The sequence below is a fragment of the Kogia breviceps genome, chromosome 14, assembly GCF_026419965.1.
Source record: "Kogia breviceps isolate mKogBre1 chromosome 14, mKogBre1 haplotype 1, whole genome shotgun sequence".
NCBI lineage: Eukaryota > Metazoa > Chordata > Mammalia > Artiodactyla > Physeteridae > Kogia > Kogia breviceps.
In genome coordinates, this window is record NC_081323.1 from 21,502,159 (window position 1) to 21,529,111 (window position 26,953).

Genomic DNA, 26,953 nt, shown 5'->3' on the forward strand with positions numbered 1-26,953 from the left:
TCCTTTATGCCCTGGCATGAGGAGCAATGAAAGACACTAGTTGCAGATTGGTGGGGATACTGATGCCAGAATTGAGAACTCCTGTAAATGAGAGAAAGCTGTTTCCCTCTCTTGTATCAAGGAGATATACAATCTTGCTCTCAAATCTCACAGCCAGCAAAAGCTTCACCAAAGAAATCCACTGCAATATTTTCCTTAATTAATTGGAAAATTTGGGTATGTGAGAGAAAACAGAAAAACATCTGGGGGAAAAACATGAACCATGTCACAGTTTGTTTTTTCCTAAATCACCCTGATTGACTTATAATCTCCCTGAATCCTAAAGCTGTGGACACTGCAACTCCACTGGGTATCACACTGCTTGTCGGTTCTGCAAACTGCCTCACCAGTTTCAACTGCTTATTGATGCTTTATATGCATTATCCCCCTGTCCCCTTTCCTTGATTCTTAGTTATGTTACCCATGGTCTGCTGTCTGGAGAGTGGTGGGGACAGTGGCAGTAAGCAACACATTCAAATCCCAGAACTGAATGGTTATTGGTAATGGGTGTCTGGCTGGAGGAAATCTTTTTTTCTTGCTACAAAAATCCAACTTCTAACAGACAGCCTTTTTAAGCTTGCAAAGTGTGAAACTTTATGTTTAGCTGGGTTAAATGCAATTTTATTTGACTACAGGAGGGTCAAAGCAGTCAAAATACATTTAGCTGAGAAAACCCTCAGGAAAACATTTATATTATGCATAGCTCCAGATATCATCTAGTAAGAAGCACAAATCAGCATTCTGTCCCTCTAAACTCTTGGGTCTACCACCTTCCTGCCTGTTTTGGACCTGTGACTAACTCTGAAACTAAAACCAAATCCTGCTTAGGGATTAAAGCATCAGCTAGAGCAACCCTGGCCTTGGAAATCATGACTGTCTTAAGCCTGATGTTTTCTGATAAGTCGTTGACTTTTTCCACTTGTTACCAGGTCTCCCACACAATACTCCACCAGGTCCTACTGAGACAGGGTTCAAGGGAAATGATCAGTCATATTTTTCCACTTGACCAGAGAGGGTAGATACAAGAGAAGATGAGGAAATAAAAAAGGGATAGATGAGGGGAGATGAGAGGGTTTGAAGAATTCCTTTTCTATCTTGCACAATCTGCCAACAAGGTTTCTCAAGAGTTTGACTGGAGTTTTTCTACCTACTATGAGTTCTGGAAATTTCATATTTAAAAAACAATAATAAACCCTCCCCCTGCCCTACACACACACACCCACTGAATCTTGACCAAGCAGTAAGTTTTGAAAATACACATAGTAATATGGTCATAATGTAAAACTTAGGCCTGCTGCAACCTAATATATTCTAGCTTCCACTCTTGCCCCTCCAATCCATTATCGACACAGCTCCCAGGAGTGGTCTTTTTTAAATGTTAGGTCAGACTATGTTACTACTCCCCCGCACACTGGCAATCCCACCCGAACTTACTACACGGCCTACAAAGCCCAGTGTGGTCCGGCCCTGACGCTGCTCTCTTCCTTCACCCCAGCTGTGCTCTAACAGTACTGGCCTTTTTTTTTTGTTCCTTGAGTATGTCAAACTCATTCCTTGTCCTTGGTCATTCTGAATGGCTGGCTTCTTCTCATCACCCAGAACTCAGGCCTTTCCTGCCTATCTAATTTGATGTGATTCTCCAGTTGTTCTACAGGACATCATTTTATGTTAATTCTCTATGTAACAGGGAGTCATTACCTGTTTTCTTGTTTACTTATTTACTGTTTCTCCCGACACTAGAATACGAGCTCCACAAAAACAGACTTTGTCAGTCTTGCTCACTGCTACATAGGCAATTTTTAGAATCCAGAATACACTAAGCGTTCAATAAACAATTAGTGAAATGAATGGCCAAATGAATTCTGCTGGAGAATGAATACAGATGAAGGTGAGGACGTTAATAGAAATGGGAAGGCATAAAAGTGGCAGCATCCGGAAATTTACATAAGTACCCTTAGAACAACCAAAAACCTGCCAACTTCAGCCTCACCTGAGCAGCACAAATGCATTGCCACCAGCTCAAGCTTCAAAATTTAAGTAGGGTTAATTGAGGGCAAGAATGGGTATAGGGCAATCTCCTGGCTTTCCACATCAAAGCCACATTGTGAAACTATAGTAAGTGGTGGCTCCCAGCCACATTTCCACCTCCTCTGGCTGTGACACCTCCAAGCACCCTCACATTGAAGCCTCCTTACAGGGGTCATGGCCAATACCTACAGCTCTGCCGCCCCTCCTGGTTCTTCCCCATCGGAAGGGATGGCTCTCTCCTCCTCATTTCCAAAGAAGCTTGCATCTCTCACAGCCATTCTTAATGCTCTGCCTTGTATTATCATCATTACTTATTTCATCCTCTCTTTTTTTTTTTAAACTAAACATCTATCCCCCCATGTCTCATTTAGGTCCACACCCTTCAGATGTTTTGGGGTATTCGTTCAAAATGTTTTTTGAACATTTGCTGAAATGAAAAAAAATGTTTGTTGAAGTCAACAAACATTCACAAACATTTCACTGTGTGGCATGTGATAGATATCATTTTAACTTGACACTTACTAAGTACTTAATATGTCCCAGACATTTATACCTTTATTAAGACAATGGCCAACATTTATTGGGTGTTTACTCTGTGCCAGACACTGTTCTAAAGACCTACTAAGTATCTCATTTATTCCTCACTTCAGCTCTATGTAATAGGCACTACTGTTATCCCCATTTTACAGAAGAATGAACTGAGTACAGAGAGGATAGGTAACTTTCTCAAGGTCACACAGATGGTAAGTGACAAAGCCACCACTTTGGCCACTCCCCTGATCGGGATAACACCTCAGGGAAGACAAACTTATAAACAGTGCCAGGATATACACAGTGGTAGGCAAACACAAATTCTGCTGAAGTGATGAGTCTGAGAAAAACTCAGGGGAGAAAAGGTTTAAGTGAGGCTTTAAAGAATGAGTAGGAGTATTCCAGATAGCCCAGGGGAAGCAAGCCTTGCCAAGCTGAAGGCAGATGTGAGCAAAGGCATGGGATTGTCAAGCACATGGCAAATTTGGGGACTAGTAAGTGGGGAAATGACTGTAATCTAATCATGACTCTCAAGGAGTCCAATGTCTTCTTTAGAGAGGCATGCCAGAGAACTGCCATCAAAGCAAATACCCTGTGTTCCCGCTCTTTAGAAAAGAGTCTATTTTCCAGGCTACCAAATCAACTTGTTACAAAACACAAATATTTGCCTTTTGCATAAGTAATAGCAGTGGATATAAACCAAACTTTAAACCCCAAAGATCCCTGAGAATACCAAGACAGCACTCTCTCCCCACAAATGTGCTATTCTATTGCTTAGGACTTCCAAATGAGAAAACGACCAAGGCAATAACTGCAAACTGAACATCACAATAAATTCTACTACATGTCCTCTAGCCTCTGCTCATGCAATTCCAGGCCTCCAATATTGGCCCCAAATTAAAACTATGAAGATAACTCAACCCTTGTAATATGAGAACACTTATCAAATTTCTTCCTGAATGCAGCACAAGGGTAGAAAAAGAACAGATGAAGACACCTACCAGTTCTGCTCTCTGATATTTACTGATGGCTCCTGACTGGCTGCAGATAAGCAAATAATATATGGGAGTCTAGAAATGTTCAATTGTTTGTGATTCACACCAGCCCCACCAGTATAAAGCTGTAAGAGTCAAAATCTTAAAATAGTATGATAAAAAAGAAACTAAACAAAACAAACAGAAGACCCTGTATAGCAGCTACCTAATGGCTCCCCAGACTGAGGATGAACTGTCTCTTCCCAAACAAACAATAAAATCTGCAAGATCCAGCTTTCGTTGGTGGGCTTGGCAACACAGAAAACACAAAGGGGGCTTTTGTGTGAATTGCTGTTTCTGGGTACGTTTTACAGGCAGCAGACCAGCTAGCTGTTCCTCTCTTGTTTCCTCTATTCACACAGGCAAAGGATGATAATTAAAATCAGCCCAGAGTCCAGGCAGGAAGGCTCATTCAGGGCCACTGTAATTAACCTCTGAAAGGTAAGACTACACAAATGACACGGTGGGGACATGGAGAAGGAGCGAGTGCCACAGCCTTCCTTCAGATGCTCCTCCAAACAAAAGGACACCCCGACATCACCCTTTTCTATCTGCACAGTGGTTCAAAGGAAAAATAAAGGTCCTGAATTCTACAAAAGTGGCAGTTCGCTCTAGGAAGGAGCTTGAAAGAAAAATGGCCATAGACATTTTCATCATACTCAGTCACAAATGGCCCTGCTGGACTCCAGCCTCGCTCTCTGTAAGAGTTCTTCATATCCAGTGGGTTCACAGCCCCTTCATTCACACCAAATGGTAGCCGTGAGCATGGCACATGGGAAATCTCTCATGTCAAGAACCTCAGGAGAGAAAGGGTGAGGAGGGGGTGGGAAGTGTGGCAGTGGGGTCTCAGAATCATTTGGGGCCCTAGTCCCAGCCATTCTGATTCAGCAGGTCTTGGATGGGGCCAGAAAGCAGCCTAACAAGCACCCCAGGTGCTTCTAATACAAGTGGCTACATGGACCTTTGATAAACTCTGAAAACTGCATCACACCCAGTACTTATTAACATTCTTGACCAGAGAGAAAAGACCAGACAGCAGAAGACAACAGAAAGGAAGGAAAATCAACAGAAACTTGAGGAGGGAGATAGCTTGGTGGGTGGACAGAGCTCCACAGGCAGTATCAGGGTAAGAGGCTGGAGTAGAGTCACTCCTGCCACCGGCCAGCTGTGGGGCCCTGGGGCCCTCTCCCATGCCTGGTAAGAGGGAAACTGGTGCTGTGGGACAGGACTGCAGTGGGGAATCACAACATGCAGGAGCTCATCTTTGCTGTTACAGGGACTGGCTGAGAGTGATGCAGAGGAAGGCTTCGCTTCTGCATCTGGGCTTCCTCAAGGGTAGAGTAAGTTGATGAGACTACATCAGTTCACCTCACATATAAATTCTTTGGATTGGCTGCTTCCTGGAATAATATCTGAGAAGATTCTGAGGCCTTGCCTAGGCTCCACAAAAAGGAACACAGAAATCAGCTGACCCTGTCTTCTGCAGTCAGTGGCTGCTACTTGGACCTGGATGAGCTAGAAGGTTTGTTCTTGTTTTTAAACATTCTCCGATTCCCTATCTGTACAACAAATAATAATGATACCTGTCTTTACTAGCACTTGGGATTATAAAGCCCAGAGAAGAAAAGAAACTCTTTTCTGCAAAAACTCTTTGTAAAAGGGTCAGAAGCAACACAGTGAGGGCGGGCGAGCAGGAATGTGGAGTCAAAGAGAACGCAGGTTCAAATCCCAGCCGTGTGACCACGGGCAGCTTGTTTAGCCTCTCTAAGCCTCAGCTTCATGGCTATAAATGGGAATAACAGCAGTAATACCCTTCTGAGGATACAGTGAGGATTAAATAAAGTGTAAAAAACAAGAAAACGCTTGCCTACAGCACATATTTAATAAATACTAGGACTCTACAACCCCTGCCCTAACACAGTTCCAAAGAATAAAGTACCCCACATGTTGCACTTTACTTTCTTACTCTCCTCACTCAGTCCCTCCTTGCCACAGAGCTCTTCCTGACACCCAGCCCGTGCCACTCACAGAGACAATGGTGGGGAGGATGCCAACACCGTACACACACCTGCAAAACCCCAGAGGGACACATAACTTACCAGAGCGTCGATGAGTACTTCTGCACCTTCTTCACTCTCATGGAGGGTGTCTATGTCTGTTAATTCCTGAAGCAAATCAACCACAGCTATGGACACATGTGAAAAATGTTAAGGGTAGCACATACATATGAAAACCCAACTGACATTTTATTAAAATATGTGGTTCCCTTCCATTTCCCAGTCAATCGCTTCATCACCATTTACCTTTAATACACTCTAGTTTTATTAACATCTCTTCAACAAGGCTCTACTCACAGTGGGTGTTCAATAAATGTTGGTAACTGCTTCACTTAGTTCCTTTCCTTATGCTGCCTTCCTGGCAACTTATTCCATAGGTTCAGTGCATTTTCATAAATTTCAAAACTTCAAATAGATCACTTGGGAGGTCACTTTTCCAGTGAGAAAAAGGCCAACACCCTTAACCTTACCTCATAATTTAAATTCTTGGAACTCAGTATAATCTTAACTACCTTCTACACTTCACCTTCAAAGACAGTAATGATTTCTTCTGAGATAAGATGGCTGGTGTTCACCAAGGAGTCTTCAGAAATCAGGGCATGACAAAACAGGTTTAAAATGTAGAGGGAAGGATTTTCGTTGGACTGTGCCAGACCCCACCAACCTCCCTTCCTGTTAAATACCATGTTGCTTTGGACATAAAAGGAAGGTGAACAATGATGATTAAACACAAGGCAAAAAGAGAGAGACAGGGACATACAGGAGAAAGAAAACATGCAGGAGAGAAAAAAGGAGTTATGTTTGGAAACTGGAAGCCCAAACTAAACTAAGTTTCCCTTCCCTCACCTTGGACACATACACACACGTGCGCACACACACACACCACTTGCTCTGTAAACCAGCATTTACTGAATGCTTATGATGAGTAAAGCACTGTGACAGTGACAAAGGCAAATCTATTCACTCTGGGCCTCAGTTTCCTCAATTGATAAAATGAGGAAGTTACGGTAACTAAAGACATTTTAAAAAATTATATACCACGGGCAATTACCAACATGTAACAAATGAGGAATACAGACAACTTGAACTGCACACATCCTGAAAAAGGAGCAAACTGAACTGGGAAATAAGGAAAGATTTGCTAGAAGATGACTGGTCAGAAAACAGGCCACTAAATAGATGAGGGCAGGTAGGCTAGAAAGCAAAACATCAGGAATATAGACAGAGAAATTAGAATGTACAAAGGTATATGAAGAGGAGAAGAAAGAGGATTAGGGACGAGGGGAGGGGAGAAAATTATAACTAGACTCATATGAAGAAAATAATATCTTGAAAGAATAATATAATAGCTGTGTGCAGGATGCACTAAAGCACTGTGAGTGTTGGGTTTGGGGCTGGGTAGATGGGGGGTATGGGAAAAAGCCAGGCCTGAAGGAGGAAGACTTGTTCCGAAGCTACCACACACAAAAGAGTCCAGAAGTAAGAAGACAAGGGTCAGAATCAGAGCAGTTTCAATGCAAGCTGGAAATAAAAAGAAAGATACAGGACATATTAACAAGAATGATAGGACTTGCTAACTGCCAACTGATGTTACAGGTATTTTATGAACATCTTTTGCTAAAAGAAAAATTATTCAAAGCTTTGTTTTATTTATCTATACCTGACCAGCTGACCATCATGAATAAGTAATTAAGCTGTCCGTGTCTTATTCTTTCACACTTTAAAGTAATATATATGCAAAACTTGGGTGTGCTATGAAACTCTATGTGTATAATGAGATTAAAGGTCTTTGGATAAAACTCCTTCATGCGTATAGTATATAGTCTTTATTAACAAAGTAACCAGAAAGCTCTTGACACAAAAGACCATGTCTCAAACATGATGTATAGTAAACTAAAATACGTAAATTGTTTGAATTAAAATAAAAAACAAAACAGCCTAACCAAACTAACCTCTAGAAATTCTGAGTAGTAGGAATTAGTAGTTCTCCCTCTCTAAACACTGCTGTAGATGCCATCATAATAACTACCATTTTTAAAAAGTCATAATGCCAAGTGCTGTGCTACTGAATTCTCACAGCAGCATTATAAGTGTGATCCCCATTTTACAGATAAGAAAGCGAAAGCTCAGAGTGGTTAAGTAACTTATCTAAAGGTCACTGCAATAGTAAGGGAGAATGTTAGGTCCACCTGATTCCAAAAACAATACCTTTGCCCGTACGCTTCATATTAATGCACAGGGGAGTATAAACCAGGTGTAAAAACAGCTAGATTCAGGTAAATTCTAGCTACTGACCCTACTATAATAACAGAGAAAAGGACTGTCACTTACTTCCATAATAAATTATTAAAATCCCAGGAAAAATAACAAAATGCTAACAACTCCTCATTCTCATCTGAGAAGCTCCCATATTTACTCTCTTGAAAAGTTCTTACAAATGAGATGTAAAAATCTTATTATTTATCCACCTGCTTATTTAATATGCATGATGACATTTCATCCATCCATCCATCCACCATAGAGTCAGATGTCTCTAGGACAAGGATGTGAATTAGGCATGCAATAAGTACTATCATTACATCCCCTGAATAACATCATGCCCCACTAAGTACTTACTAACTATGATTATTAATTAAACATTAGCCTCAAGAGACAGGTGGGGCATATATGAAAGAACAATAGATGAAGAGTCAGAGCAAACTCGAGGACAGGGGTCATATCATATTTATCTTTGCTTCCTATCTTTAGTGAACCAAACTGTCCCCAAATTGTTAATACTATGGAATCTTGCTCAAGCTCCTTTATTTCCTTACAGCTTAGTTTCCTCATCTGTAAAAAGGTGGTAATGATCTCTGCCCAGCCTATCTCACCCAGTAGCTATAAGGAATAAATGACATCATGTATGTCAAAAGGCAAGTAAATCCAAGTACTGAGAAAATAAGAAAGCACTATAATAAAGATTGTTGTTAGTGAATTCCTCCCACAGAATGGCCAAACCCTCACTATTGCCTTCATTTTTTCGAAAACCTCTAAAATCTAAAATTTAAGCTAACAACAGCATGATCCTCCCTTTCTAGGTCACAATGGGTTGGAAGATCTAATTTTATATTTCAGCTATGCCACAGAAATTCAGATTGATCAAGTCCTTTTTCAGCCTCTAAGGTCTTACGGGACAGGTATCATATTTTTCTTTGATTATTCTTATACCATGCTCACAAATGGGTCACATTAAACCTGGGGGAAGAAAGGAAAAGAAAATTTGACAATGGTGATCGTTTTATATAGGAACAGAATAAATGTCTAACTTTTACCAAGAAAAGTCATTTCTTATAATGGTCCAGTGGATATCTCCTTGCCTACTACACTCCTGCCTCAGTTGAGAAGTCAAACAAGAAATCACTTACCAGCTACCAGTTCTGGTAAACAACTCATCAATCCTACCACTAACTGATTTTACATAAATTCTCAACTTTCACCAAATAGCATTTCAGCAAGGCAGTAATGAGTCCATAATTGTAATCATCAACTCCCAAGTAATATAATATGATCCAGAAGACAGAGGTCATTTGAAGACCAGAAAGAGGAATAAGAAGTGAAACTAAAGATAAACAGATGAACTCTCAGTCTTAATGAGAAAATTCAGCATGGTCTGCCACCCATCTGGCATTTCTTCACAAGCCCAGTCTGGGCATGGGTGATAGGTTTTTCCACTGTAGTTACAATTTCATTTCACAAGGTAAAAGGTTCTCCCATTCAAGTGCAATAGGAAAACAGAGAGCCTGTCTCTTTGCGAATTACTAAAACACAGTTTTTGATAGCCTATTTTTGTCATGTCGGGTAGAAAGGCCACCCCACTCACTCTCTCTGCACCTGTCCACTACTGGGGCAATAAGCCAGTATAATAAGAGGTGAAGTAGAAAAGACCAGCTGGGTACAAAATGGCCCACAACACAATGGCTTTTAGAAAAAGAGGGGTGTTTGCTTTTATTTTGGCTTTAGATATTTGTTTTTGTGGCCTCATCTCATGTAGAGTCTTGGGACAGAAGCAGAGCATCAATTTCATTAATCTCCAGTGAGATGTGACCATAAGGAACAAAATTATTAAAAGAAAAAAAAGATAAAGAGGAACAAAATATATTAAGCAGATGACTTTTTTAAAAAGTCCTTTCAAAAATGCTTTTTTAAGAAAAATGACCAGTCTAGATTCGCAGTATGTAACTGATTTAATGGAACAAATTTGGGGTTTTTTAGAAGTCTTTTTTTCTTTTATTCTTAGATTAGAAGAGTGATTAGATATAGCTCAGTTAATGCAGATGAATTTCTAAACAGACAAAACGGTCTTTTTCTCCTTTTAAAATCATGGCACAGAACTACCTAGAATGAATCTAGATTCTTAATTTTACCCCAATCCTTAATCAAAATAATATGAAGGAAAAAAATGTCCTCATTCAACATTTATTAAGTACCTACTAAATGTTAGTGGGCACTATTAGGCCACAGGGGAAATGTCCAAAGCAGGCTACAACCACCCTAGCCTTCCAAGGACATGGAATTCACCTAAAACTCATAAGCAAGATCAAAAGTTACATTAAGAGGTCCTTTTCCTAGACTGCCATTTTGGCACTTTTCTCCTAATCTGACTTACTTCAGAGCATACTTAAATGGTTCCAAAAAATAGGTGGTTTATCAGTACAGATTATCAGGGAAGTTAGACTACCAATCAGGAAAAGAAGTAAATTCTTTTCAGTGTAATTTTTTTTAAAAATAAATTTATGTATTTATTTTTGGCTTCATTGGGTCTTTGTTGCTGCATGCAGGCTTTCTCTAGCTGCGGCGGGTGGGGGCTACTCTTCATTGTCGTGCGCGGGTTTCTCATTGTGGTGGCTTCTCCTGTTGAGGAGCACAGGCTCCAGGCCCGCGGGCTTCAGTAGTTGAGGCTCATGGGCTCTAGAGTGCAGGCTCAGTAGTTGTGGCACATGGGTTTAGTTGCTCCGCGGCACGTGGGATCCTCCCGGACCAGGGCTTGAACCCGTGTCCCCTGCACTGGCAGGCGGATTCTTAACCACTGCGCCACCAGGGAAGTCCCTTCAGTGTAATTTTGATTCTAGAAATATCAAGACCAGAATAGCTCCTAGCAAAACAACAGCTTGACATATAAAGTCTTGTTAGACAGTGCTTGCAGGAAAGCACTGGAGCAATAGCCAACTCCCTCCCAGTCCAATTAGAAGAAAGCCCTTAGGAGGCGCAAACCCTTCCCAGCCCTATTCCTGCTCATTAGCACTGGGGCTCTAACACAAGGCACCCCTGACTATTGTACACACCCTCTGGGATAATATGGTGTGTCGTATAGACCCAAACTGCTCAAGTGCAATTGATCCCTGCTGGTCTAAAAAAAACCTGTCTGCCCTTTATTTTCCAATTCCCACAATAATTCTTCACAAAATCCAACGGGACAACTTTGCAAGTCCTCTTGGCTTTCCAGAGTTTGAGAAAACTAAGCAGTAATTTAGAAAAGAATAGTGCTAACGACCACTCCCTATTTCAGACAAAATAGAGCTGTCCCATCAGGACCAATGATCTACTCTGTAATTAACGAAACAAATCTCTCCCTTCCTGCATATTAGCATGCAACCAACTGTACTGATGCCCTAAGTTAACAGTACAATGAGACCTCATTTTTCTGAATCACAAATGGGTGGAGAGAAAGCAGATTTGAAAAAATATGGTTTATATTATTCAATAGTTTTTATTAAAGAATAGGGCACTTAGCTGGGAAGCAGTGGTCATGATTTTAAAAATAAATAAAGCCATGGACCTGATATCCCTATAAGTGTATAGTGACTACGTGAGCACATCAGCCTCCAGCACGTGAGGAATGGCAATTTCCATTGCCACGGTAGAAATCGTGAAAATAAACTTGAACTGCACACTAATCTCCACATCTATCAAAAGCTTACCCATCTCCAAAGCCCAATTCCCTATTCACTGTCAAACCAGAGATGACCTACGTTTTCTCAGAACACCAATGGTACTTCCTGAGCACAACACTTCAAGGGCACTTACCACACATAGTAATGTGAGTGTTTTTGCTATCAACTGGAGTTATTTATTTATTTTTTAAATTTATTAATTTACTTATTTTTGGCTGCATTGCATCTTCGTTGCTGCGTCCAGGCTTTTCTCTAGTTGCGGCGAGCAGCGGCTACTCTTCGTTGCAGTGTGGTGGCTTCTCTTGTTGCAGAGCACGGGCTCTAGGTGCATGGGCTTCAGTAGCTGTGGCACACGGCCTCAGCAGTTGTGGCTCGCAGGCTCTAGAGTGCAGGCTCAGTAGTTGTGGTACACGGGCTTAGTTGCTCCGCAGCATGTGGGATCTTCCCCGACCAGGTCTCGAACTCGTGTCCCCTGCATTTGCAGGCAGATTCTTAACCACCGCACTACCAGGGAAGTCCTCAACTGGAGTTATTATTTGTTTCACTGATAGCACCCAACAGGGCTTATCATACAAAGGAGGAACCCAGTAAATGCCATGATCTGCCATAAGGACTTCAGAAAGGATTCCACTGACTCTTCCCTCAAATTGAGAACACAGCAAATGACATATAAAAATAAGATATTTATGGATTTGCTGCCCTAATTTTTTTTTCTTTTGGTGATAGCAGAAGAGGTGATTAGCCACCAACTGGGGTTCTATTTTCCTCTTGTTTTATTCCTCCTTGGTCCTTTAGGGAAATTGAGTAAATTTGGTTTAAACTGGCCCACAGAACTGATTGTTTAGCAATACCTTAAGAAAATATCTTTAGGGACTTCCCTGGTGGCACAGTGGTTAAGAATCCGCCTGCCAATGCAGGGGACACGGGTTCGAGCCCTGGTCCGGGAAGATACCACGTGCCACGGGGCAACTAAGCCTGTGCGCCACAACTACTGAGCCTGCGCTCTAGAGCCTGCATGCCACAGCTACTGAGCCCATGTGCCACAACTACTGAAGCCCGCGTGCCTAGAGCCCGTGCTCCGCAACAAGAGAAGCCACCGCAATGAGGAGCCCGCGCACCGCAATGAAGAGCAGTCCCCCCTCACTGCAACTATAAAAAGCCCTCAAGCAGCAACGGAGATACAACACAGCCAAAAATAAAAATAAATATATAATAAATAAATTAATTAATTAAATAAAAAATAAAATACCTTTAAATGTACCTTTGATTTTATTTTTCTGTAGAAACACTCCAAAAGGGTCACAAAAAAGGGCTCTAAACATGTTTAAATGATTTATTTTAAAGGAAAAATTGTTTTAAAAAGCAATATTTCTAAAAGGCAGCAGCTGTTGAATCCCACCTTGTGTTCCCTCCTAATGCATTCAGAGTGACTCTTCAATTCATGTGAGGGGTTTGCCCCTCCCTCTCTGCCCCTCACCCCCAGAGGTGCTCTTCACGGACCAGAATTCCTCTCCACAGCCAACTGATGGCTGAGCTCCAGCCTCTCAAGGGGGGAGATGAGGCACAGAAGCGCTGACAAGCCCTCACCAGCAGCAGTGATGCAGAGCGCCAGAATAAACTCTGAAGCTGCTTCTCACGGTTGAAAGGATGAGGCACAAGCTGTTTTCTCACATCCTCTGCCTCTTAAGGTTACAACAAACCAGCCTCTGATCCAATTAAAGTCCCTATAGTTTATGTTTTCTCAGAGAAGGACAAAGCAAAGATGACCTATGCTTGCTGGGACCATAACCAGCCATGTATAGTCTTGGTTGATAAATGAAGTTAAAAAAGATTAAAAATTTAAGTCCTGACTGCCACGAAATTGTTTATTCACGGTAAGGTGTTTCGGGCAGTTACAGCCGTACAATGGTAAATTGTTAACAACCGTTTCCCGAAGAAAAATTTCCATTATAGATCACAGATACGACAAGAAGCAGAGTGCAATGCTACTGGGAGATCAACAGTCCAACTGATAGAGGACATGTTAGATGCAAGTCAAGAGGGCCTACCCTTTCTTGAAACCACTTTCAAGAAAAAGGGTACTTTGAGGAGGATGACATTTACCCTAATTGCTGCATCTAATTAAAATGAGGTAATTTTAAAAATTTCAAATGCACTTTAAACTTGATGTAGGGCATAATTAAAAAATTAGATTTAAAAAAATATCATTAGGGCAGCAGGGTGAAGGTTAGCAGACAAGAAGGGGAAAAAACAGTTTAGCTCTCAGAAAACAGGAGGGAAATGGCAGTCTGTCAAAGTTATTATAGGGGGGACTTGTTTTTTTCCCTTCTTAAAGACCAGAACATAACAACTTGGAACATCTGTGCCATTGTCTTTCCCAAACATCTCAATGTCGAGCACACTTCTTGTGTCAGTCTTCTCCCCAGCAGGAACCAGGCTGGTGAATCAGCAAAGTGTCAGCATCTTCAGAAAGCTGCCACTATTATTTTGAGTTAGCAAGAATAAAAAAAGAATAAGAGTTGTGTTTCCAGAAACAAAATAGGTGATTGCTGTATTAATACACAAGGTAATGGGTGACTATACAACTCAGTCAGGGATGTAGTAAATCCTACAGGGAAAAGACTCAAGGTGCATTAGAAATGACACTGGACTGGAAATCAGGGGCCTGGAGCGCCAGCCTCAACCTCAACAGCTAGTGGTCCAACATCTAGACCTTAGACTTGTTACTAACTAAACAAATAAGGTCCTGGACTAAGTCAACTCTAAGGTCTGTTTGGATTCTGAAAATCTACCATTCTTAGGTGAATTGAAATGTGAAGTCACAATTAGAACTCTTGGTTACTAACTCTGTGAGGACCAGTTAGTACCTTGAATAGGGCTATTCGTATGCTAAATACTCAATATGTTTACTGACGGATGCTGCTTGAGCATTAGTGCAGCCTATGGTTCCTGGGGGTCCAGCACAGTGTCTGATAAGCACTCAAAGCCATGTCTACCAAATGAATTCATGAGACCCATACCAAGCTCACCCAGAGATAAGCTAAGTGACTAGGGTCCTTGTACAACCCAGAACCTCCCAGTGATGAGTATGGGGAATATACTCATCAATCTAGGGACTGACAGCAATTCTTAACACTGTCTAACATTCCATGAAGTATCAGAAATGGCTTAAAAGATCACCCTTCAAGAAGCCTACATTAAGATTATTCACTGATTTATTTCTATGAGAATTATCAGGCAGGAAAGAACCTAGTCAGACATGCTCTCAGGAGAGAGATTACCAGAAAGATGAAAATAACATGAAGCAGCAGCAGATTTCCCATGAATATCACTCAAGCAGACTAACGACATTTGTCTCTTACCTTCGGAAATCTGTATTCAAACAGAACAACTACTGGAAGAGAATTTGCTTTAATGACCGTAACCCCAACCACAGGTACATCAAAAACCTTTTCCACTAAAGCTGTTTCACATCTGATAGCAAAGACAAAGTATAAAAAGGTTTAAGTCATGGTTCAGCTTCAGTTAAAAGTAACATTCACTAAATACCTACTATGTACCAGAAACTGCTTAGCATTTATATGAACTCCTTTGATCCTCTCAATAACACTGAAAGGCAAAAGTTTATATATATATATATATATATATATATATATATGAATGTTTATATTTTTTTCCAGTAAATGCCATCCACAAATATACATGGTATCATTCCCACAGAAGAGTCTATAACATTTAAGTCTTGAAAACAAGGTGACAACTGAATTCACAATTTTTAGATCCTTCGGTAATTTAATGTTCTATGCCCTTAAGGCTGTTAGACCTTAAGGTATCCAGGTCTGGTTACGTTCCAGTGACATAACTCATCTACTTTTGCAGATGAGAATACTAAGGGCTGGAGGGGCACCAAATTTCATACAGGGAATCAAACTCAGACTGTCTGTTTAGGTCTAATGCTGTCAACAAATACTAAATGTTATTGTGCACCCAGCCTCTTGTACGGAATTGCGAATATAGCAGTAGACAAAACAGACAAAAATCCCTGTCTTCCTGGACATTCCAATGTGAGACTAGAGGAGGGTTCAACTCCACTGGGCCATCTGTTAGCAAAATGATGTCTAGATCAACAGATGTAAATCCTGTCTGGTTTTGCCGATATAATGGGCCCCCAAATCAAGATCCTGAAAAATTAATGCTGTTAATGTATGAACAGGATACATCACGATGAATTCTAACACTAATAAGAGCAAGTAAGACAATTAAGGGTTGCCCAAGATTTATTAATAGATAAAAACCAGACTTTCGAATGAGTAAAGAGCAGCATGTGATTCAAGATGGGAGAAAATTAAAATGGAAGTAGAAAACCAAACGTGACAGCAGACATCAGCAGAGACAGACAGGAGAAGAGAGTAAACAGCATTCCCCCACCACGTCTGCCTTCCTACTGAGGACAGATCTGAAAGGATATCTGTATTATCATGTCCAAGCAACCCGAGGAGAGACTGAACAGCATTCAGCTCTACCAGAAGGTGGTACAGGTCTGGCATGGTGGCCACCACGTGCATCTCCTGAATGATGTCATTTAGGTCCAGCTCGGATTCCATAAACCTAGGAAGGGAAAACAAGACAGCATTATTGAAAGGGAAGGGGTACAATCAGTACTGAGGAGCAAACAGCAACGTAATCCAGACAGAGAGACAATCTGTCAAAGTGTCTACAACAGACCAACCAAGAAGTATGCTCGTCCAAAAATCATACTGTCACACAATTTCCTTGGGAAATCGATTTCCTCATTACAAAAATCAATCTCGGATTCAGATCTCACTACAGGGTTCCCCTTACTCTTGCAGTCACAAGTTGCCTTTTAGAGGCTTCGAAGCATTTTGCAGCATTAGATGATCTATCTGCCCACCAGTCCTGTGGATTAGCTACCATTACCCCTTGGAATAGCAATTGACTCTGTTATCCTGAACATAGTTATCCTACTGATCCAAAAAGGGCTTCTCTTACCCACCACTTCAGATCAAGAGCCAATTATTCCCCTTACCCAAAGAAAAGTACAGAGATTCTGCTGCCATCCAGACATACCTTCCCCTCCCCCACACCCCTTCCAATGAGCTGATTAAGAGAAAGATCCCAAAGTAAAGTCTGGCATCCTGTAATCACCACCATATCTTAAGTAGCATGATGCTTCACTCACATTTCCACACCGGAACCTTTCCGCAAACCTATGCCCAGGCACAAAGAACAGAACTGCTTTGCATTCGCCTCTGCATGCCCTCCCCCAGTGTTTGACATAGAAGAAATGCCCACTAAGCCTTTGATGAACAAGACAGGAAGGTTTGTTCTGAGAAGGAAATGAACTAATCCACGTAAAGCAACTGAAAAAGTAACAAGCTGAGAGGAATCAGTGGTTAAACACACTCTGGAGCCAGACTGCCTGGCTCTGAACCTCACTTCACCACTTACTTAGCCTCTCTTTGCCTCAGTTTCTTCATTTGTATAATAAATGGGATAATAAAGTTACCTATCTCATAGGCTACTGTAAAAAGTAAATCAACAAATACACTTAAAGCACTTAAAAAATGTCTGACATGCAAAAAGCACTATACATTTGCTCTCATTTCTATTACTACTACTAACACATATGTCTATCTTCCCTTCCAGAATGTAAGCTTCTTAAAGACAGGAATTATATCTTTTGTCTCTATGTATCCACAGATGCCTGCTTAACTGAATTGAGGCCACAAAGAAAAGGAACATAAGCAGGGACTCCTGAAGTCATAGAGGACTCATCAACCTCCAGACGCTGAGGAGCTGGGCAAATACCACCTCTCCAGAACTCTGGAGATTCTGTAAGAACAAAATCTGGAGACTGTAATTTTTTAAAAACATGTCCATAATTTAGACAATATCTTACCACTGTTTTTCTCCATTACTATTTTTAATCATAACATTTATGTATTTTTTTTCTGATTATAAGACACCACTTTTTGTAGAAAACTGGGAAAAGGAAAGAAAAGCCCTCAAAAAGTAAACCGAAATCATCTATAATCTTATTAACCAGAAGTAACCATTGATAATACTCTGGTATGTTTAAGTCATTTTTCTCAACTCATAGCCTTCCCCCTGCCCCAAAGTAGCCTACACAGTATACAGTTCTATATATAATTTTTGCTGTTGTTGTTAACATAGTCTGAACAATTCCTCTTATCATTAAACATTCTTCTACAGCAGGAAAAGCCCGTATCCAACAGGGCTGTCAGTCCTTCTCCCTTGGCAAAATCCCTCACTGAGCACAGCATCTCCCCCGCTGAGCCCAGACATGGCTTCAGAATCCTTCTCAACATAGTGTTCCAAGAAAAGATTACCAATCAATCATGGAGAGGGAACAGATTAGGCCTATCTGAAAGTCCTATTCTAAATAATACATTTTTAAAAGCTACATGGGGTTCCCTTGTATAGATGTTCCATAATTTATTTTACCAATCCCCCTTTGTCAGACATTCAGATGGTTTGCAATTTTTTCCCTTATAACAAATGACACTAAGATGCATGTATTCATAACTGTCATGTTAGGATAATTCCCAGGAAGGAAAAGTACCAGGTCAAAGAGTATGCATAACTTAACAGGTTTTGATATATTCTGCCAGAAAGGCACCAATAGTGTACGAACTCCCTGTTTCCCCTCACCCTCTTCAAAAAAAGTATTATCTATTTAAAATCTCCTAATTGAGACGGGAAATGTAACTTTTTAAAATTTTGCATTTCTGATACCACCATGGTAAAAATTTTGTTAATGTTTACTAACTATTTGTATTTCTTCTTTGCCCATTTTTACATCAGGGTGTTCATTTTTATTATTGATTTATAAGCACTCTATATATTAATGAAATTAATCTCTGTCATATATTGCAAAAAAAAATAACCAGAGAAAAATATTTGTCCTTTAATTTGTACATTGTGCTTTTTGACATAAAGGTTTTTAATTAATTTACATTTAATTACCTTTGCCTTATTACCTTTGTCTATTTTACCTGTATGCTGAGCAAGGTTTTTTCTATGCTAAGATCAGATATATGGTGTACTTTTATGTTTATACATTTTTAAATGTTTAGGAGTAATAAAACTAAAATTTATTTCAGTGTATAATATAGGGCAAAGATCTAACTTTATATTCTGCAAATGTCTGGCCAATTGCCCCAATACTATAATCTATCTCTTTTCCACAAATTTGAAGAAATGTCACTTCTATCATACACTAAATTTTAATGTGTACTCTAATCTGTTTCTGGGCTTTTCATTCCATTTCACTGATTTGTCTGCAAATTCCTGAGCCAGGACCATACTTTCATAGTGTTACAATATACTTTATATCTGTTACTGCAAAACACTCCTTTCTTTTTGAATGCTTCCTTGTCTATTCTCATCTGCTTATTATTCCAAGTAAACTTCAAAATTATTTTTATCAGACCCCCCACATACCACATTTTTTTTTTAAGTCTCCTTCCCCAGTGCTTACAAATAGATTACCTTTTAAATCACTAGTTCCCCATCACCTAAAGTGTGGAAACCAAATCAGAATCATGACATGGAAGGGCTGGTGCAGACTTCAGATATTCCACCGGGCAGTAGATCTGTATAATCTTTGAATCTAATGGGCTCAGCAAACCTCTAAGGCTTATTTGCCTTACATGGGTAGTTTAAAACAAAACAAAACAAAAAATCTGATTTCTTGAGAGTAACTTGACACAAGATTTTTGCAGCTCACTGGGAAGAATTAGCAAGGGAGACTGGGCACTAACTAGTAATAAATAAAATCATCTTGCATACAAGGAAGAGATTTGGGGATTTGAGTGATAATTAGTGAATGAATGTCAGCCTGGAGAGAAGCTTCTGGTGGTATCCTGCAGAGCTCCATACTTAGGTCTGTTTAGATCAACTATATTATTTTATTGTTATGTTTTGATCAACAATTTGGGTGAAGATATATAAAAGGCAAACTTAACAAATGTCATAAAACACAAAGCTTATAGTGAACACAGCAGCTGACAGAATCAATTCAAATAGTTTCTGACAGGCAATGATGATGGGCCAAATCTAACAGGAGAAAAATTACCTAGGGTCTACGTGGAGAACGCATTGAACCAAAAAGTCAAGTACAAATACATGGGGCAGGAAAGACAGTGTAGTGAGAGGACATGTGTAGAAAGGACCTGATGGTTTTAGTCAACTGTAACCACAATACAAATCAGACCACGAAACAGTTCTGCCAGAACAGAGACTACTTCTCAGTCATCTCTGGACACCTAGCACTGGGCACACTCCCTGGTCCACTGCAGAAATTCAGCAGATGTCTTCCAAATGAAGGAGCAGAGGAAAGTAGCCGCCACAAATGCTGCTGTGGTTTTAGGCTGCTTAAAAGAAGACAAGATAGTTATGCTGATAAGATGACTATAAAAGTCTGTGACATCTGTTATGGGAACCATACTTTAGGAGGGATATGGAAACTAATTTGGGGAGCAGCAACTGAGGTTATAAGGAGTCTAGATATCCTCTCACAGGAGGATTTGTTGAAATTCTTTTTCATTCGGAGTTGAATTCTTAAGAGTCAGAGCTGCCAAATGATGAAATAGGTTTCTCTGGAAAGTTAGATCTTTGTCACTGGGGGTAATTAATAAAAGGTGATATAAAAAAATCAATGATGAGAAGGGAGAAACGGACTGTACCTTTCAGTCCCTTCCAACTTTAAAATCCTTATTCCAAACATGCAATCTTAACCAAATATCTTTAAGTTTAGAAAGTCAGAAAATTATCAAAACAAAACGAGCAGAAAGTCAACTGTGAGCAGGGAAACAGCATAAAAATACCACTGGGAACCCATGTGATATGAGTAAGGAGATATAGTGGGAAATGCCTGGACGTAGGAATGAAATTGACCTGGGTCACACCCCAGCAACATTATTTACTGGCTGTGTTACCATTAGCAGTGTGTCAATAAGTATTTATGGGCACATACTAGGTGCCAGCCACTGTGCTAGATACTGAGGATATAACAGATAGCAAAATAATCCCAGTTGCTGTCCTCACCGAGCTCCTAGCCTAGCACAAATATAAATAATCTATTACATACAATTCATTGTAAGGATATCCAGTATTGCCCAAGAAAATTGCCATTGGAACACAGAGCACTGGGCTCCAACCTTGTCAATGGAGACAGAATATTAACTAACCTATCTCTAAAACTCAACTTCCTTAATCTTCCTATCTGAATTATAGTGAGGATTAAAAGAGAAAATAAAATGCCTAACAAGTGTTGGCACATAGTAGATAGTCAATGAATCTAGATACCCTCAGGTTTGCTACACTATAACAAAGAAAATTCTCTTTTTGCTGACAAAAGTACAAGCCTACTCATTTAAAAGCACACACTACAGTATTTGCAGACGGCTGCCTAGGGATTAGGTATACCTTCAGCAACAGATGACTCACAGCTGGGGGGAGAGGATCAAGCTAGAGGTCAATGGGAAAGCAATAGAGCAACATATTAAAACAGTAACCCAGGCTGAGATGGGGTCACTGATTCCATCTGGTAGGACAGAGAATATTCTGCTAGCTTGCCCATGTACATTTGCTTCAGACCAGCAGGATGTTCTTCCTCAACCACAAAAGTGAATTTTAGCAAGTGATCAGCAATGTTCAAAAACACTATAAGAACAACAGAAACCAATGAGTCCTCCTGCAATCACAAAACGAGCTGTAAGTGCACAGAGAACACGATGCTTCCTTCCCCTGGCTAAATCAGCAGTTCTCAAAGTGTGGTCCTGGGACTGCAGGTGGTGGCTGGAGATCCTTTCAGGGGTTTATAAGATCAAAACTATTTTTACAACAACTCCAAAATATTATTTGCCTTTTTCACTCTCATTCTCTCAGGAACGTATGGTGGAGTTTCTCAGACAACTATACAACAACGTGATGATATCATTGCCCTAATGGTTAATGAAACGTGTACCTGAATATTCTAGAATTTTCTTAGATAAGTACTTTGGGGTACTCAATAATTTAAGGGCGCAAAGGGATCCCGAGACTAAAAAATTTGAGGACCACTAAACTAAGTAATTCTGCCCCTGCAAAAATGAAGAGAAAAACTACTAAAGGACTTACTAGGGAAACAGCACACTCTACTAGATGTGATGTTTGGGAGAAAGATCACACAGTGCAAAGTAGAGCCTGCATAAGAGAATTGTCAATTGAATCTGAAATGCAGCCAAATGAAGAGAGGCATTTTTTGGTATGCAATCAAAATGACAATTGCATATATGGGAAAATAAATTTGAATGCTTCTGATCTCAACCGGGAAGTTTCATTCAAATATGCTCTAGCAATTTTCATCTTAATTGCACTTTGCTGGTCTAGAGAATTATAAAAGACACTGCACCAGTAAGAATTCAAGAACTCAAGGTTCAAACACAATGTAGTTTCCTAACTGCTTTTGGACATTAAAAAAAAAATGTTCTTTATGCATAATTTCAATTTTCAAATGTTTAGATTTTAAAACTAAAATAGTATATAAATTTTGTGTGAATGGAAAACACTGTGGATATTTTTTAAATAAAATAACATTTTCTTAAAACCAGTTCATGAATTGTAACAATATAGCATCTGTGGTACCTAAGAGGTAGATGGTGAACATAAGCTGCAGAAACTCGCTGCTCTGAAATGACAAGTATACCTACCAGGTGGGCAAAGGTAATACTGCCATTCCAAGAAGTAAATTGGATTTCTTAAATTTCCAGTGTCATCAACCTGTGGCATAGCTGCCTCATAATGTATCCCTGGGTTCCAAGCAATAGGAATGTAGTAATTATGACATCAACTATATAAGATCTCTCTTGTTTACTGAGTGCCTACAGTATGGCAGGTACTGTGCTAGGTACTACAGAGACAGACAATACACACCAACTAAAAGGAACACAGAGTCTAATACAGGAAGACTGCTGAGTAAAGAAATAACAATAAAACAAATGGCAAAGATGTTGAGAGATCAAATTCATTGTGGGCAAGAACGTAGGGAAAGAGACCTGCTGGTGACAGAACTAAAGGATATGGTGGGGAATTTGGCAGTAGCTATCAAAGTTTAAAATGCACATGCCCTTCAATCTGGGAATTCAACATTTAGATGTGTATCCTATAGAAATACATGTACACTAAGACACATGTACACAGAGGTTCACTATAGCATTGTTCATAAAAGCCAATATTTAAAATAACCAAATGTCCATCTATAGAAACATAATAAATAAATCATGGTATCTCCAAACCATGAAATGCTATGCACCAGGCACAAAATATAAGGTAAATATGCATGCACCAACATTGAAAGATCTTCCGTTATGTGACCAAAAAAATCAAGGTGCAGAATATGTACAGTATGATTTAGGTAGGAGGAAAATATTTGCATATTTATATATATGTAAATAAGCATACAGAAAACAATCAAAAAGGATACTCATAGAAGTGTTCACAGGCGCTACCTCTAAGTAGAGGAATGGAAAGGGGATCAGTGCAGTGAAGGACAGCTTTCATTTTTCATTACACTATGCGCTATTGGTATTTTTTATGATGACAATCTATTCGTGTATTACTTATATAATCAAACACACACACACACACACACACACACACACACACACACACAGCTGTATGACAAGTGCAATTACTGCTGTATGGCAGAGGTCAGCACAAAAACTGATAGGACTCTGGTGCGGGGAAAGCTGAGCTCTGATCTAGCTCTCCTACTGTCAAAGGGGGCTGTAGCCCTAGGTCCAGTAACCAGGTTCTCCCCTCTCCACCTCCTCATCCACAGTACAGAGAGAACGTAGTGGACAACATTAGCCTTACCAAGTTGCCATGACAACAGGATGCCCTCTGATACCTCTGTGCCTTTCTTCCTGCTAGTCACATTGCCTGGCGTGCCTTTCCATGTTTTCTGCCTAACTAAAATCAAAATCATTCTTCAAGGCCCAGCTCAAATACCACCTCTTCTGTGAAGCCTTCAATAGCCCCCGACTTGGTATTCACTGCTTCTTCCTCTTTGCTCCCACAGTACTTTGCTTGTATTTCTTTTAAAGTATACTTCCTTCTACCATGCATTTATAGTCAGTCTCCCTAGTAACCTTTAAACTTGAGAGCAAAGACTATACTATTCAACTCCTAATTGCCTAAAGGCCTTAGGCATATTAAGATTCATTAAAAGTGTATGTCCTAGGAGGGAGGAAGGGAGGGAAAGAGAGCTTTAGGACATTAAAATCTGTGTAAATATGAAAATCCATTTACTTAGGATTCAAAACTGATGCAAAGTTATCAGATTCCTCATTATAGCACTTCACAGTGCACTGAGGAGCTGGTGTAGTAACAACCATATTAACTATCATTTCATAAGCACTTACTATGTGCCAGATACTGAGCTAAACACTTGCCATTATTCTCATTTATTCTTCACAACCACCCTGTGAGGAAGGTACTATTTCTTTATACAGATGAGACACCTGAGGCTAAGAAAGGAGAAATGACTTACTCAAGGTCATGTGGGAGTCACACCCATATTTGTCTAACCCCAAAGCCTTTGACATTTCTCAACAGTAAAGCTATCACTAATGGCAGCCGTGGTCAGTCTTCTTGGGTCCTTGAGAAGAGTAATGCAAAAAAGAGTTAACATAACAGGCCTGATCCTTAGAAGGGCCTGGTCCTAGGCTGGGAGCTGGGAACCTGGCTTTTGAAACAATTCCTAAATGATAAGGTTGCTTTGCCCATCTGGGGCACTGAACATCTGCTTTCCTTCTTTGAGTCTGGAATTTTGGTAGCTGTTGCTGGCAGAGAATGCTATGATCTGTCTTCAATAAATACCCTGGTCTCAGAGTCTCAAATGGGCTTTCCTAACAGAAACACTGCACATGTGATGATGTATTTCACTGCTGGAAAAAGGAGCAGGTCTGCTGACCCCTCCCAGTGGAAGGGAGAGAACACAGGAAGCCTGTACATGAATTTCTCCAAACTGCCTGATGTGTCTTTTCCCCTTGCTGATCCTATTGTGTATCCTTGAGTACCACTGACTCTGAGTCCTGTGAGTACTTCTAGTGATTTTCCAAACATGTGGGTCATCCTGGGAAGACAAAACACACAAAGAGCAAAACAAAATAGCAAACAAAACATCTCAGAGGAGAAAGGGCAAAAACAGCAAAACAGAGCCTTACTTCTCTGGGTTGTCTGGAAACTTGATCCGCAACTCTTGGTTTTTGTATGATCTTTTTTCAAATGTAAGGATCATTTTCTTCACTGAGCTTTCATCCAATGGTTCTTCCTGGGGTAAAGAGACAAATGCAACAATTTTAGTCCAAAGGGATTTCTTATTCACTAATCACTACTTCTTTCCTGTGGCTCTTACATGCCATTCTGTCCCTCACCTTTCTGGATTAACTGTACAGTAAATACTTTATCTCCCCCATTAGAATGAGGGTTAAGGGTGTACATCACATGCTACTTTGTATCATCACTCTGTGTGTCTCACATCTAGCACAGGAAGTTCAACTTAAGGTATTAAAGACTCACTCATTCAACAAATATTTCTTGAGCATACTGTATGGCATGGAGTAAGCAATGATATTAAATGAATACTGTTTAATATTTATTTCGTCCTTCTCTTCTGTTGTACAGGTAAGATAACATTTAGAAGTTTAAAGAACTTATTTAAGGTCAAACCCTGAGTCAGTGACAGTGCCCCTCAATCTTTTCCCTACACCGGGGGTCAGCAAACTATGGTCCATACGTCAAATTCAACTTAGAGCCTATTTTTGTACACCCATAAGAATGGTTGTTAATTAGCAATAGTCACTGCTTTGTATTTCTTATATTATACATTACTGTATCTAGTCCTTACTAGCTACTGAGAAGGGTATCAGACAGGTACCTGGAATCCCAATACAGCAACAAGAATTTAGTGACCTCCCTCAGAGGAAGCATTAAAAAAAACCTAGCAGACCATACAGAATATTCTTACTTCATACAGTGGAATAATACCTACAAAGGTAAATAAAGTGAATTTTTGAAAACAGAATCATTCGCTCCCCCCCAAAAAAAAATCTACACTAAAGTTTCAGAAATGTTTTTTCCTCAGTTTATTTCCCAGTTTAAAGTAATGTGCTGCAGTGCACTCTGCCTCTCTAACACTCTCCCAACTCCTAGCTTCGTAACTTTGTAGTCATTGACCAAAACTCACACCTAAAAGCGATAAAGAAAATGCTATTAGGAGAACCAGAAATAGATCCTTTTGGAAAGCACTGAATCATCTCATAATTTTTTAAGTACCCCAAAATGTTAGCTATTATGTTATTAAATTTAGATTTTGGCATATTGAGGTTTTTTTAAAATTTACTTATTTTATTTTTGGCTGTGTTGGGTCTTCATTGCTGCGTGTGGGTTTTCTCTATTGAGATGAGCAGGGGCTACTCTTTGTTGCGGAGCACAGGCTCTAGATGCACAGGTCCCAGTAGTTGTGGCTCGTGGTTTCTAAACTGCAGGCTCAGCAGTTGTGGAGCACGGGCCCAGTTGCTCCGCGGCATGTGGGATCTTCTCGGACCAGGGCTCGAACCCGTGTCCCCTGCATTGGCAGGAGGATTCTTAACCACTGCACCACCAGGGAAGCCCAGACATATTGAGTTTTAAGTGGGAGATACCTATACATTCATTTTGGGCATGACACCTTTCTTAGATTTTATCAATGACTCCTGGACCCTGAGGTACTCTGTTGGAACCCCAGCCACTCCCCAGTATCTACAGCTTTAAGGAAAGGTACCCTGACTTGGTAAAAAAACTGAAGTCAGTGCCCTGGCTCAGATGGAACTCAGAGCTTAGCTTCACTACTTACTACCCACGTGGCAACGTTACTTTGCTGAATATAATCTTAAAACCCTCACAAGTCTAATTGATTCTACCTCATAAGTGAATTCATCCACTTGGCATTTAGAGTAAAGTCTCAAATCCTTCACATGACCTGTATAAGGAAGGTCTGGCAGGATTTGGCCCAGTAATCTCTCCAACCCCAAACCTCTGTTAGTGGCCCACGTCTGCTTATTCACTGTTGACTCTCCAGTGCCCATGATAGGACCTGGCACACAGGAGATATCCAATGAAGATCTGTTGAAGGAAGGAAGGAAGGAAGGCGAGGAGAAAGGGAAAAACTATTACCTGTATCTTTCAAGGTCATAGAGATGACCTAAAGACATGAGGTACATAAAATTGTTTTATAAACTATATGACACTCTATTAATATAAGCTG

General features: G+C 40.2%; 1 protein-coding gene across 1 annotated transcript in view; it reads right to left on the reverse strand.

Annotated features, from left to right (window-relative positions):
• Positions 1-26,953, reverse strand: part of CTNNBL1 (catenin beta like 1) — a 163,884-nt gene that overhangs the window by 103,559 nt on the left and 33,372 nt on the right. The window contains exons 3-5 of the mRNA XM_067013505.1: positions 24,873-24,979; positions 16,088-16,227; positions 5,732-5,829 (exon numbers count right to left, since the gene is read on the reverse strand). Coding sequence (XP_066869606.1) covers positions 5,732-5,829; positions 16,088-16,227; positions 24,873-24,979 — 345 coding nt within the window. The remainder of the gene's footprint in view (positions 1-5,731; positions 5,830-16,087; positions 16,228-24,872; positions 24,980-26,953) is intronic.